Below are 14715 nucleotides of genomic sequence, written 5' to 3' on the forward strand. Positions count from 1 at the left end.
AATAAGAATAATAATTTAAAAAAAAATCAATCACCTGGTAAGTGCCAATAATCACCAAGGCTCAAAGGCTTTCGGAAGGCCTTTGGAGGAAGAAAATACTGGCCCTTCTCCCTCTCTGGCAATGGAAGAAACTGAATCTGAGCAATACGCTGCTAAAGCAGCGGCTCTAGCTACCGCTCTACTGTACACTTTTCACCTCTAGTATTAAATAAATAGCCAAGCCATTTCCAAGAGAGTTCAGGGCTGTGAGTCTCTAACAAAAGCTGACATCCCTTTCCCAGGGCAAAAACCTAACCCAAGGCTTACTTCTCTGAAGTCCTAACATATATTCTTTTCTGATGTTTCCTACCTGATACAAATACTACATGAGGTCTTTATCTCATACACAGGGAACATAAGCAATAATTCAGGCTCAGGAAACAAAGACATCTACCCTTTTGAGGTATGGAAGTACGAAGACAAAAGCCATGTCCTCTGACACACTAGAAAAATTAATGATAAGTATCCTTTTCCCTACAGCTACACAGTGAAGACTTTCTTGGTATTAGATCCGCCATACAGTAAAGGGTCTTAAAATCAGGTCTGCGTGTAAGTTTTAATTTCTCTGTTTAAAAGAAAAACAACCACACCCACTGATTTTCTCCCACGATCTACTTATAAAATGGCAAATGGTTCTTGCTCAGTTACAGATACCCATGATTTTCTACTACATCACGATGGGGAAATAGGCAGCTACTTTAAATGAAAAGCATGCTCCTTTCCATATAGATTTATATTTAACAGGCAGAAATATTTACTTGCTGGTTGTCATGAAGGCAGCCAAAACGTAATGAGATTATAAAGGTCTAAAAGCCATAATCAAAGTTTTTGTAGATACTATAAAATAATTTTCAGATCACGTCAGTTTCAAAGAGAACATCAGAACTAGACTAATACCTTGATGGCCAACAGTCCCAAAGGCAATAATGTATCTTTTCATATAATGAGAAGGGTCCAACATCAATCTTTTGGGCTTAGGTCATAAAAGTGTACTGTAAAATGTCTCTTCTTCAGAAGGATTCACTCAACGGGCCAGTCATTTTTAATAAGTCAGTGCTGTGGAAAAGAAACAGTGCCAGAGTTTCCTGTTACAAAACACATGTGCTCCTGCTATAAAAAAAGAATGACGTTTCAACAAAGAAAATGCTGCACTAGATATTAAAGATGTAAGTGACGAATAAATCAAGGTACCTGTGACAAACAATTTCAAAGGTTATTGAAAGTGCAGGAAGAAATAACTTTTCTGATTTAAGTACAAAATTCAAACTTAGCCTTGGTTGGAAGCTCCTCTGTCTCCATCTTACGCTCTCTCTCTAGTGTGTATGTATGTGCATACACACACTCTATGCATTACATGTGTCTACACACACTGTAGATAGTTTTGACATTCATAAAGATTCCCTATACCCTTCAATTTCCACAAGAAACAGTGACAATGTTGTAAGTAATCTTTTACTAATCTTGTGTTTACTTACAATACACTATCATTATACTATCACCATAGTTACGTTATACTATTTATACTGTATGTATACTAAATACAAGTTCATTTGATGAGTGAAACCAGCTTTAAAGATCTTTATTTTTGATCCCAGAAAACTTGGGATCGCTTTTGACTTACTGACCTTAAAAATGCTGGCACTACATAAATTTACATTAGGCAAATAGTTAGTGAGTTTCTGAGCAAGAGCTCTACTTGAAGCTTGGCTGGAACAGCTACTCTAACTACGTAGCCACAAGTACTGGCAGAGTCTAACAGCAATTATTGGAATCTAAGAATGAGATCTGAATATTTTACTTTCACTTAAAAATGAACTACATAAAAGGACAGCGATTATCATTCATGTCCACTCACTATGGGGTTTATTTGTTTTGAGGGGTTTTTTTGTTTTGTTTTTAAATAATATGTGGCCATGGGAGTCACCATCAGGAAGGATCTCAGCTGACCAAAGATACTGACACAAAGAAATTAAGTACCAATATAAACCTTTAATATAGACCCTACTATCAAAAACTTTTCCTGCCAGGATGACATGAAAGAAGCCCAACAGGCTTTTAAACCAGGAATCTAAAAAATTTTGCAAGTTATCCCCATCACCAGGAAGAATACATGCCTAGGAGCTACAGCTGTAACTTTGAACTGAATTTCTGCATCTCTATCATTACAATAGTTGAGGGAAAAGGAACAATAACAAAACCAAAACACGCAACATCCCCACCACCACACTACTTTTAAACCAGCAAGTTAAAAAGGAGATGAAGATTTGACAATGTGCTTCAGCTACTTTAAACTGGTCTGGGGGTACAAAACAATCACAGGTGTAATTTAACACTGTGGATTCACATCTATTTTCAATGTCAGTAGCAATACCTGAAAACATTATCACTTCTGCTCTGCCTCAGCTACTCACCACTACCTTGTGCCAGCAATTTCTTTTCTTTCAGAACTGCTGGCTGAGACATTTTTGCCCTTACTCTTTGAACTTTTCACTGAAGAGGTGCAAAGTTAGCTTTAGTATTTTGAAACTTTGTGACTTTGACCGTAGTGGGTTTAGAAGCCAGCAGCTTAGACAGCAGATCCAAGGGGGCAGTAACCTTCAATGGGGAAGACAGTGGGAAAAAAAATAGAAAGGAGCACCAGGACCTAGGTTAAGAGCTATAACCTTTTTAGCTATGTTAACACCAGAAAAAACATATACGCTCGTGGTCTTTTCAGAGGTTCGTTTCATATTCTGCTTTCTTGCACCTTATTAAAACATGGATGAAGCTAGGTAACTGCAGATCTTCAAGCTCAGCTTACATGGCAACCGTCTGTCTCTCATGGACGAGCTGCCCACTTCTATGCTGTTGCTTCTTATTTTTCTGGAATGCAGTTTGGTAGGTGCAAAGTTAGAGATCATACCTCAGATATTCAGGATGAACTTCACAGAAAACTTGAAAGTGGACTCTGAATCTAGCTTTGCAATCATAGCATGTAGTACAATAGTGCCCAGGTTGATGCATTTTTACAGTCACCAAGCCTTTATCATGCAGCTTCACCCTTACAGAGGTTGCAGAAGTCAACTTCATAGAGTTTTATGGCCAAATGAAAGCTTAAAAAAAAAATATGCAGTGTTCTTCCTAGTTAGCTACACATAATTCTGTGCTTGCCAGTGTGACTTCTGACAGCAAGCAGCCCTTACTTCACTTTGGCACCACAGCTAGGGACTTACTGCAGAAGAGTAATGCAGTGTCATTCTCACTAAGAAATGCACTGCTGTAGTCAATCTTTTCATTAATGTCACTCATCTTAGTTTTCCAGGTAACAACTTGAGGTTTTCTTTACCAAGATTTCCTCCAAACACTATGAAGTCTGGGAAATTCAATCCCCTTTGTTATCTGCAAACAGTTTATCCGAGTTACAGATTAACCATACAAAAAGTGATGTGTAAGATACATAAATACCCAGGCTGGTTCACCAAGTACAACAAATTGGGCCAGTGCAAAGCAAACAGAGTATTGCTTCTAGCACCTCCATGGGAACAGAATGAAGGCTAAAGTCTGTAAGAGCCGAGATAGCTCTGCGTAAGCCAATATTCATGCTCTTGTACCATTTTCTTGAAATACGAGTTTGGTGCACGGGCATCCGAGTGAAATGGGCCTACTTGGTTAAACTGGGTATTACCTGTTTGGGCTTACTATCCCTGAAGTAACATTTTGTCCTTAACTCAAACTCTGCAGCGAGGTGTGGCTTTATTTTACCACCCAGAAGACGGCACTGTATTCTTGTTTATCCCTACTGACCATACTATGGCGAGATTTATAGCCCATGATATTAACTGGAATTCCTTTTGTTTGCCTCTATCTGCTCATACTTCCTATAGTAAAGAAGTGAGAATATGCTTATTGACTAGGCTATTCAAAACAGATGCACGTGTGGCATTTGGATACTACAAAGCAATGACTCTTCTGTAATAGAGTTCATAGTTATTTCTATGCAGAATCATTTTTTTTTGTTCTCTAAATTCAATACGAGATCAGCTACTTAGAGTTAAATTTAGTTTGCTCCTTCTCAATCAATCTAACCACGAGCAGCCAGGTTTTTATTAAAGAAATAGCACCTAAGATTTTGAAGAAAGAGAGCCAATGTTTAGCCGATACACTATTGGTATTAAAGTTGAACAATTTTTTTTACTCATTAGCATGAAGCTGTATGTCACTAAAAATGAGTTGTCCCTTATTCTAAATTTAGAAATTTAAGACAACTTCTTTTCTTACCTTTTTCAATGTTTGTTTACCAAAAGCTTCAGATGCATTTTTACGAGAATAGGGCAGCAATGAATCACCAATTCATATCATCAATAAATTGTTCCTAAACAGGTCTGAAAGACCAGAATAAGTGTTCTGCAGCAGGTCTGCAGAACCACAGTAAAACACTAAGCCATTTATTTACGTAATTGAGGGCGACTTGTTGATTCACACACACAAATCTGAGGAAGTCAGACACAAGGGTTGGGCTAGATGAGTGCCAGAGGTCCATTCCAACATAAATTAGTCTATGACTTGCACAGTATAAGAAGAGTTAAGTGCCTTTTTTCAACCTATTACATCACTGCAAATTAAGTACAAACATTCAATCAAGACAACGGTAACAAAAAAAAAAACCCAAACACATTTGAACCCTTCTTTCATTGTAGCAGCAGAACAATCAATGCCACCTCCTTGGCACAAACCTGTCATTGACCTAATGCATCATCCAACTTCAGAGTAAGACATATTAGACTGCTTGATACCAGCAGTCCAGACTCTTGTCCTGCCACTATTGACAAATGTAGCCTAAGGCAAGCAACTCTTCCTGTCAAAGATACCAAAATGTGAAATCAAGACTGAAAGGCCTTAACTTGATCATAATATGGCAGATTCAGCACATAAAATAAAGCTACTTCATGGACAGTCTTCAAAACACATACTCCCTGTTTAAAAACAGAAATAAATTATTCAGAAACATACAAACCAAAATATGCAATCTCTATGACAGGTATTTGTGGTGGTGTGGGTTGTTTTTTTTTTTTTAATTAATATAGTTTTGTAGCATTGAATTTATCTTTTTTTTTTTTTAAAAGAAGTTAGAGTAAAAGAACATTGACTTTTAGTTCCCTACACACGAGTTTAGAAGACAGTGATTGAGTAGTGGGACAAGAGTTATCTCCATCATTGTCAGATAAAGTTATGATACAAAACCAGCAGCCAAAACATTTTCACTGACCTGGAAGAAGACATCAACCTTTACCCTTGAAAAGGTGACTCAAGAGTTGAAGCTACAGTGGACTTGTAACAAAAATTTAGAGATTTTCTGTAACTGATTAAAAAAGGTAACTTAAGCAGTACTGCTGCTATTAGCACATTTAAGGAAATACAGACCTTGAGGGGAAAAAAGCCACACACAGACAGTAAGCTGATCTCAACACACAGTGGCAAAACACTTCATGACTTTTACTGACTGACACTGTACAGTCTTTTGTGTGAGAAAATACCTTCCTCAAAATCTGAGTCAGCACACATTTAGGTGTCGAAAAATTACTTTTTTTCCCCTCCATTTACTAACACTACTTTGTACTATAGGAGAGAGAAGCTATACTTTAAGGTATATTTCCTCCCTATTAAAAAAAAGATTAAGCAAAATTCAAATGGATTTAAAGAAGAAAAACCACATCCTTTTATCCAATCCGTTCTGAAATTTCTGTTAAATTCTTGGCCAATTACAAATTGCAAATTAAAACACAATCAAAGTAAAAGCGATTATACCTTCCCATAAATTTTCAAGTGGCAGAATTTGTTCTTACCTGTAATTGCAACCTTGTCAAGGTTCTAGTTCAGTGCTGAAAGAATTAGTTTACATTCCTGCTGCCAAGAAGCACATAACAGAATGACTTGCAAAACCTTGAGATAACAGTACAGGACACAACATCTGCTTTATTTTGGTATTTCCTAAAAAGAAACAAAGAAAGTAGTTAGCTACTCCAGATGGTTTACAACAGATTTGTACATGAATTTTTTCATGAATACAACTTTTTCCTAAATAGAAGTGCTTGAACTAAAGCTACGCCTGGATGTCAAAAGACCTTTCAGTACACTCTCTAAACACCATATTAAAGATTAATGCTAACAGAGAATCAGATTTATTTTTCTTCCTATTTCCTTCACTGGCACAGACTAGCACTTAAAAAGTCATCTAGCCTATTACCAGGCATTCAAGTCCCTAAATTCAGTAACAGAAGGAATAGCTTTTGCATGCCTGCTAAGGTTAACAGTGCTATTGGCTTAATTTTATTCACCTGCTCAAATGACAGAGTACACTCCTTGAGTGTTTGACAAGACTTCAACCCACCAAGTGCAGCATGTATAATTTGTAAGCTCTTTCTTCTTCTTGCTTAGATGTAAAAAAAGGCACAAGAGTTTAAAACAAAAGCAATAAGCTTCAGTTGCTAAAGTATTTCAGCTGCTCTGAAATAAGAATCATTACATTTCTTTAAAAGTAGTTTCAAGAAAATTAACCATAAATTCAGCTTAAAATGTAGAAGTAGCAGATAACTAACAATTCAGATGTGTGTATCTACAAAGGCATCTACCCATTGTTTTGAACAGGATGCAAATGCCCAAATTCCTTCATGGATCAGGGACTACTTATTTAATCTTACAAACCACTGCATCTTACAAAAGTTACCATGACAGTACACTGGTAGAAGGAACTATCGCAGGAAGAATTCTGGATAACAGCCGGCTTTCTCTGGGGCATGAGGAAAATACAAGCCTTATTGTAACACTGGTGATTTTAAACTGATTACAGCTCTCTGATGAGCTGAACGAGCGATAAAGGGGACATGCTGCAGACCTTAACTTTAAGCCCACTGATCAAAGAATGGAGCTATGACAACATGTCATTATGGCTTGCCTCTTCCAAACACTAAATAGTGCTTTTCAACTACCAAAAAGTATCACAAGCAAGAAATTGCTCAAAAGAAGGAATACTTTGCTACTGTTTGAAGAAGAATTGTAGGGATTCAGTTTGTTTTATGCCTGTAACATTACGCTGCTGCAAGCCCTGTATTTTCCCCAACATTCTCTCTTCTTAGGCACCACAACAGGATAGATGGTTCAAGGAATCAAACCAAGCCAGAAAAAGTCAATTATTTTCTGCCACTTGAGCTCTCCGAACCAGCTCAGGAAATCAGGATCACACAAGTGCCAATGCCAGAAATGCAGAACCAGCAGCTGCTGCTGATTCAGATTTGCTCAGAGTATTGTGAAACCACACCTTAAACAGCATCCACTAAATCATTACTGAACTCTGAAAAAGTATTTTGAAAGAACTAGACAGCAAGTATCCTAAATCATTGTATTGGACTACATGGCAATAGCCCTCCCAAAAAAGTTAAAAAGTTTATCAGTAAAAGTTGTTTCCACATCCAAGAACTTCAGGAAAAAACCAAAACACAAGCAGCGCAGACTCACAAAGTTACACAAAACAGTTTAATTCCCTCTTCTTAAATACACCAGTGACTAGGGCATGAATACAGAATGCATGACCAGAACGCAACTCTCTTCAAGCACTATCTCCCACCTTCAGAAGATCCCCTTAACTATGAGGGCACAGGGTGCTTGCGTGATGAAGCACTCAAGAGCCTCAGTTCTTCTGATGCTACTCCAGTAGCCTTTAGAAGTGGCTGACTCACAAAAGCAGACCGGAAGAAAAGCACTATGCTTCCCAAGAAGCAAGAGGCTTGATCCCTCCCAAATTCTTCTACTCTACAGACGATGTGAGAGCATTCATTAGACAAGGGTGACTTTCAGCCCAGCGACAGGTTGCTTAAAGTCAGGCAGATTCAAAGGTAGATATTTTGGGCTAAAAGCATCTTACCTCAGAATATGCTCGCATCCATCCAAATTCTATCTACACTAATTCTCAGAAGTAAGAAATGCAGGTATTTAGTGTCTCAAAACACAAAAATATCTTAAGATATACACTCCACCACTGAACACTGCACAAAGAGGGGACATTACTCCTACTTACTTCTGCACAGTAGTGACTTTTACTTCTCCAAATAAGCTGCACATTTTTTTTCCCATAGGAAAAGATACTTAGATTCATGATACAGCTTTGGGATAACAAGCTATTATATCCAGCCCCCAATAATTTGTGTGTAGAAAATGCTCACGTACACAAATGAAACTGTTTTATCCAGATTGCTAATCATAAATTACATCACAAGAATAAAGCTGAATGCTTCCTATTAAAGGCTTAATGAAGTTACAAGATGTATTAAGCATTTTATTTGGGCTCCTTAAGTCTTGGGGTATGTAAACACTCAATATTTGAGTAGGACTAAGTTAGTTCAGTAAACTTTTATAATTTTTGCTACTAAGACACCAGTACCTTACAGTAGAATAGTTTTTGAGCACAACTTAAATATTCCTTGGCTAATAAAGAATTTGATTTTCACCGTGTTTACAGTATTTTTTTTCAGAAGGGAAAGACTATATGCAGCCAAAGCCGTCATAAGTAAATCACTGCTAAAGAACTAAACCCAATTTTCAATAGTAAGCACATGAAAAAAATTACACAGTCTAGAGAAATTTGAAGAACACTACTATGTTATTTTACAGAAGGGTAGGCATCAAATGCTGGTCTTCCTGATGATTAAATACATACTTAATAACCCCAGTGGCAAAGCACTAATAATCCTCAAGCTGAATCCTAACGTTCAAAACAAACAAAACCCACTACAACATCCAGTCCTTTGCAAGTTTCCAGACTCTGGTCAAAGAAGCACCAGAAAAACACTCATTTCATTCTGCTCCACTACCAGCTACACCTCTGACCTTTTACAGATAACCAAATCATTGCTGCTTTAAAACAAGTAAACAAACCAACCAACCCACTCCCTGAACATCAACAGAAAGAGCTATAATCTAGTATGTCATAATTGACCTTATGACATCACAGTACCACCACTGCCAATATCATCCCCCAGAATTGTAAACCGGTTCACGCAGAAGATAGTAAAAGATTTTGCAGAAGTAAAAGATACTAGGAGGGAGAAGGAAAAGAGCAATAGTGTAAGCTTACCACAGGTTAGCTAGTATACTGCAACCTCTGAATTGCATGTTTCCAACACACAGTAAACGTAAGATAACATCCCTCTCAAGAGAGGCATTCGTTAGGTTACCTGATTTTTCCAGGAATATAAGAGCATACCAAGGGAGTGCACTAGTTGTGCTGCAAGTTCACACAGTAGTTCTTCCTTAGTCTACATATATGACAAAGCCCAAACTAAAACAGGAGTTAATTTCTGTGTAATTACTTGAGACAATGTACAACTTTCACCCTAAAGAGAAAGTTGTTCATCCTTTGTAATAAAAGGATGATGGATTCTCTCTGCGTTTGCTAAGTGGTTCTTGGTTCTACACAAAAACATTGTGAATCAACCAAGACCAGGCAAAGCCTCTATTTGTGTTTTTGTGGGTGTGGGGTTTTTTGTTGGGTTTTTTCCCCCCTCTTCAAATGTGGAAGCTGCATTAAAATGTTCATTATTACAACAGTGAAAGGGAAGAGAATGAACCGAAGTTCGAAACTAAAAACTTTATGAAGTAATTTAGGTGCTTTATCCTTTTTGAAACAGTTGATCTAGTATTACGGTTTTGTAAAAAGTGCAACGGTATCTTTCCACTGCATTTTAGAAGTAACACCCAGGGTTTCTTAAAAAGGTAAATGCCTTGAAATAAATTTACTTGGGGTTCTGATGAAAATTTAGTTCAGCAGTTTGAAGTTTGCAGTTCAAGCTTTTATTGCAAGTTAGTCATTTGAACTATTCAAGGCTGAATTTCCAGCAGGAACACACTATTAGACTAGTATTTTACACTAGTCTAAAAGCTTGATAATACTACGGGCTTAGCATTCTAATTAGGTCCATACTTTTAAATATTACCTCACAAATGGTGGACTTAAGCTACAGCATTGGAAAGCTGCCTTTTGATACATCTAGAAAGCAGTTACAAAAGCTATTCTGAACTTTTTTCCTGCAGACCTATCTTTAATACATATTTGTAAGGCAGCTCTTTAATTCCTAAGTTCTCTGTAATTCTCTTTTAGGTAAGCTTTAGATCAGTAAATTCGCATTATGGCTATGTAGATGTCTTGGCAGCAGTGGTAGCTTAAGCAATATTTGCTCTCAGCAGCTGGTTCCTGTTTCCATGCTAATGTCTGTTGGTCAGCCACATAGATAGCTATGCTGGTACAAGTGAATGCCTGAAGCAGAGACTGCTCATCTAGCTGATGAGTAACTCAAACTCTGTTGAATTATACAAGCAGAAGATGAAGGAATACCAAAAGGCAGCCTTACTAGAATTCAGAATGCACATATGCAACCTACATTTGCCTACTGGGAGATCGCTGACAAGCACTTACTCCTCTGTTCTCCTGTAAGAGATCAGAGTTATGCTTAGCATAACTTGAGCACAGAAGTATGGAATCATCTATCAGTTATGCTGGACAGCTTTTCAAACATCCAGTTTCAGGAATGCTGAAGAGAAAGGCCATCTAACATGCTTCAGTAAAAATATCCAAGTACAAACTTGTTCATTTTCAGTTACCTGATCTTCAGCCGAACTAAGGAGAAAAGAGTATCTTCAAGAGTTAAAATGTACTGCATTTATGTGTTAAGTGTTCTTTCGCAAAAAAAAAACCCAACCTCAATTAAACTACAAAGAAGGATTGTAAGCAAAGGACTTTACTTTGAACAAACGTGTTTATTGGGGCTGCTAGGACTTTCCAGAGAAGAGCTTGCAAAAGTCTGACTAGCTTTTATCATATCTTACATTATGGCTACAGTGTAAGTAAAGTTCTAGATATGCCTTCCACGGCAATCCAGGAGTTGCAGATTGAGGTAGGTGTGTTCATATTCCACATGGGTTTGTGTTTCTTTTTTCTTAATGCAAAGGGCAGAGTCTGCAAACATCCACCTTCCTGATGGGGGGATTGAAAATTCCAGCTCAGACACACCAGAGTGATTTGCATGGGCAACATAAGATCATGTTTACTATTACTGAAGTGCCTATCTTTTGAGCACATTCCTACAGTGTTTCCCCCATAAGGTAAATTTATTCTCATCTTACTAGCTAGAACACCTAGGTAGCAATAGCTAATGAGTCAGTTTGCAACCATCTGTCCATTTGTTGCCTCTGAACATCTGGCCTTCAAAACAATGTTTAAAAAAATACAGTCACTCCAGGTGGATTACTTAGATTTTGTAAATAGCCACCTGCTTAAAACAAGCAGAAATCACAGCCTGAGCACTGGTTAAGTGTTTGAGAAAGAATCTACCACACCTGTCATCTGATAACATTACAGGGCACATCTACTCAGAAGTCCTCTGGGCCAAAACAGCATGTCCCTAAACCACACCTCACTTCACACAGAAGTGAACTCTCATCCACTCCAGCTACTATAGCAGTATTAAAGAGCATCCAGAGTTTATCATTCCTTTCCCCAGGAAAAGAGCAAGGTGTTAGAAAACTACGGTATTATTCAAATCCAGAAGTAATCTTGCAAATAAAAACTTCCTCTGTTGATTATGCAGTAAAGAGGGCTTAGCCCTTTCTTGCTAAGCCTTTCAAGAAAACGTCCTAAGTGTAAGACCATGAAGAACTCTCACAGAAGCAGTTGTCAGGAAAATCAGAGAAAGCAACAGATTTCAGATCGGTTAATTCTGTAGCAAGTACGTGCATTTGGATAATAAAGAAACTCCATTGTTGCAGACTTCAAAACGTGATAGGATAAAGAGGTAAGAAACCTGACATAATTGTCTACTTTCATTGCTAAGACAGCAAAGGTGACTGAGCTCCAAAATTTTAAGGTGCTCTAGCTGTAGGATATAGTCAGGAAGTTTCATAGTTTTCAAAGGATTGGTATCATTGTGAGTCTATCATAGGAAATGCTCACAAAGGGGAAGAACAGATTCTCTGCAGAAGGCTATCTTGACTAATTCTTCTCTGAACAGTGTTCAGTGATTTTTAAGCCAGCTAACAGCTAGAGTTCTCAAAAGTTAATTTGCATCTGGGTGGAGAATCTCACCCTAGCATCTAGTGGCTAGCAACTCATTTAGAACAAGTCAGCTTTTGAATGAAGTCTTGCTACTACCATTGAAGTCAATAAGGAGGTTTTTTTTATCTTCGATACCACATCTTGTATTTCTGCTGCTCCTGACAGAGAAAAGCTTAAACCCTGTTTCTACAACATGTCTTTCTGTACAGATCTGGTATTTAGAGCAAATATCCCACACAGGTTTCTCAAAGGCACAATAGCATCCCATTTTGCCTATCAGGGGAATTAAGCCATTAAAATATATGCATGTCAACTAATCACATTTTTCCCTAACATGTATAATACACACAACCCTAACTGGGACCATGAGTATATCCAAAATTTAGAAGGAATTTAAACTCCACAAAGTGGAGTGAAAAACGAGCAAAAAGATCAAAATTACAGTATTTCAGTTAGCACCAGGTACAGAAAATACAGTAAGAATTCCCTAATGTTGATATGTTTGACAACGACAGAAATCAAGTTTTATCAAGTTTATAAGGGATAGAAAGAGTAGGTTTTTATTTCTTTATATATGATACTGATGATTAGGGGAAGGACTTTCCCTCTTTCCAAGAATGCAAGTAAGGTTCTTATTCTTCCCTCATCTTCTAAGGGCAAGTCTTCAGTTACAAATGAACTAAAACTGAGCCATCACAGCAGATGAACTTGGACATTGCTGATGTACCTGTGCAGACAGTTACAGGAGGCATAAATTCTCTGCCACACTACTTAACCACTTGGATCTATTTGTGGCTTTTTTAGCCATGTTACCACTTGCTAGGTTTATATACAAAAGGAGTTAAATTAAATGCAAAAAAAGGTCATTCAACACCATAATAAAATCACCAGCAGATTCAAATCAGTAATATAAGAACATCAGCACTACAAGCTGCCAAATATTAACACTGACTATGTTATAGGCATTTTAATGTTTACTGCAAAGCACACAACTTGGAAAAAGATAATTCAAGCATCTGTTACGTCAACTAACAGCCTACACACACACAATCTTCCAAAAGAACTAATTTAAATAATACAGGAACTGAAGCCTCCAAATAGGAATTGTTAAAATACATAGTTATTTTTAGACCTCAATTACAGTTTTAGAACACCTTTTTTTTTCCTTAGTCTCTTCCATGTTAAGAAATTTTTTCTGCCTATTAGCAAAGTTACTTCAGTAACCATACTGTATTAGTATGAAGAGAATCAGCACTTAGAAATATAAAGACATCTTAAGATTTCTAAGAGGGTCTATTTGCTTAGAAAGTTGCTCCCTTATTGCTAACACAGATTTATCTGCTTCCTAAATCAACCCAGTTGATTTGGTTCATTTCAAATAAGGCACATCTCAAAGCATTTTAAGGCAGTTATAAACAAATGCTTAAGAGAAGCAGCTGATCCTACATGATACATAATGACATACTGCCATACTGTAACAGGATCAATATACCTGTAATCACATGATACATACTATTCAATCCACAGTTTGTTATAGAAAGTTAGGTTTTAGATCACAGATGGCTTGTCAGACTACTTCAGAGAACACAGTACTCCCCCCTGCAGTTTTATAGCATGCTCTACTTTTCCATCAGGCTAGAGAAACTTTTAAAGAAAAAGTCTGAAGTCTAATTAAAAAAATTACTATCTCTAGGAACTGCAGAGTGAAGCAAATTTCCGTTACCTTTTTTTCCTGGCAGCAGTCTCCAGTATCGTTGCCTGGACACATGGAATCTTTTTCAGGTGTCTGCATTGAGGCTATCTGAACTGCTTCACTTGTCATCTAAACAGAGGAGTACTTGGCAAGAAGCAGCCATTTGGCAACTTGCAAGCTTAAATACTCAAAGTTTTGTCCAATTAATACTGCAACTTCAGTTTCACAATAAATTAGTTTGACTCACTTTTAATCAATACAGTTTAAACTCTCTTGATTTACAATATATATTTCAATGCTGAAGTTTCAAATATATCTATTGAGTAAAAACTGTTTTAAATTTCGCCACTATGCAAGTATCACAATATGTGTCGACCTATACCTGCAAAAATTCAAAGGGCAATTTTATCAATAAGAACGTTAAAACTAACATGCAAGAAGACCGTGCCAGTTTTCAAGAAATCAATATTAGAGAGGGTGCTTAAGGGCATTACAGACAGTCAATGCAGTAATGATAGGTCTACATGGACTTGACAGCAAAAAGGATTCCGGGAAGCAAGCATGTTAATAATTCAACATTCATTTTATGCTATTCATCAGGTCAGACATCAGCTGCAGGCAAATTTGGATAACACAGCTTAAGACACCATCTCCAGCTCCACCAAAGGTTACTGCTCCTATACACTCTTGGCTGCAAGACATGCCCTTGCTGGACTGAATGGTGATGGGAACATCTTAGCACAAAGACGCATAAAAGAACACATTAATTGTAGCAAGGGGACAGACACCCTACCCTGTCATGCCATTTATAGAGACAACATGTCAAGATATTTTAAAATGATTTATATTTTCCAAAGCTCGCATCTCAGTCTTACCACTTTACTACATGTAAAGCTTAACCTGC

General features: G+C 37.3%; 1 protein-coding gene across 11 annotated transcripts in view; it reads right to left on the reverse strand.

Annotated features, from left to right (window-relative positions):
• Positions 1–14715, reverse strand: part of PPM1B (protein phosphatase, Mg2+/Mn2+ dependent 1B) — a 63634-nt gene that overhangs the window by 30218 nt on the left and 18701 nt on the right. For 4 of the 11 annotated variants that reach the window (XM_076334442.1, XM_076334440.1, XM_076334439.1 and 1 more), the window contains 2 exons: positions 5862–6006; positions 937–1095 (listed from right to left, as the gene is read on the reverse strand). In XM_076334442.1, coding sequence (XP_076190557.1) covers positions 937–1000 — 64 coding nt within the window. In that variant the 5' untranslated portion in view covers positions 1001–1095; positions 5862–6006. Of the gene's footprint in view, positions 1–936; positions 1096–5861; positions 6007–13841; positions 13941–14715 lie in introns of those variants that run through there. The other 7 variants (XM_076334447.1, XM_076334436.1, XM_076334437.1 and 4 more) reach the window with 3 other exon arrangements.

This window comes from Aptenodytes patagonicus, chromosome 3, assembly GCF_965638725.1.
Source record: "Aptenodytes patagonicus chromosome 3, bAptPat1.pri.cur, whole genome shotgun sequence".
Classification (NCBI taxonomy): domain Eukaryota; kingdom Metazoa; phylum Chordata; class Aves; order Sphenisciformes; family Spheniscidae; genus Aptenodytes; species Aptenodytes patagonicus.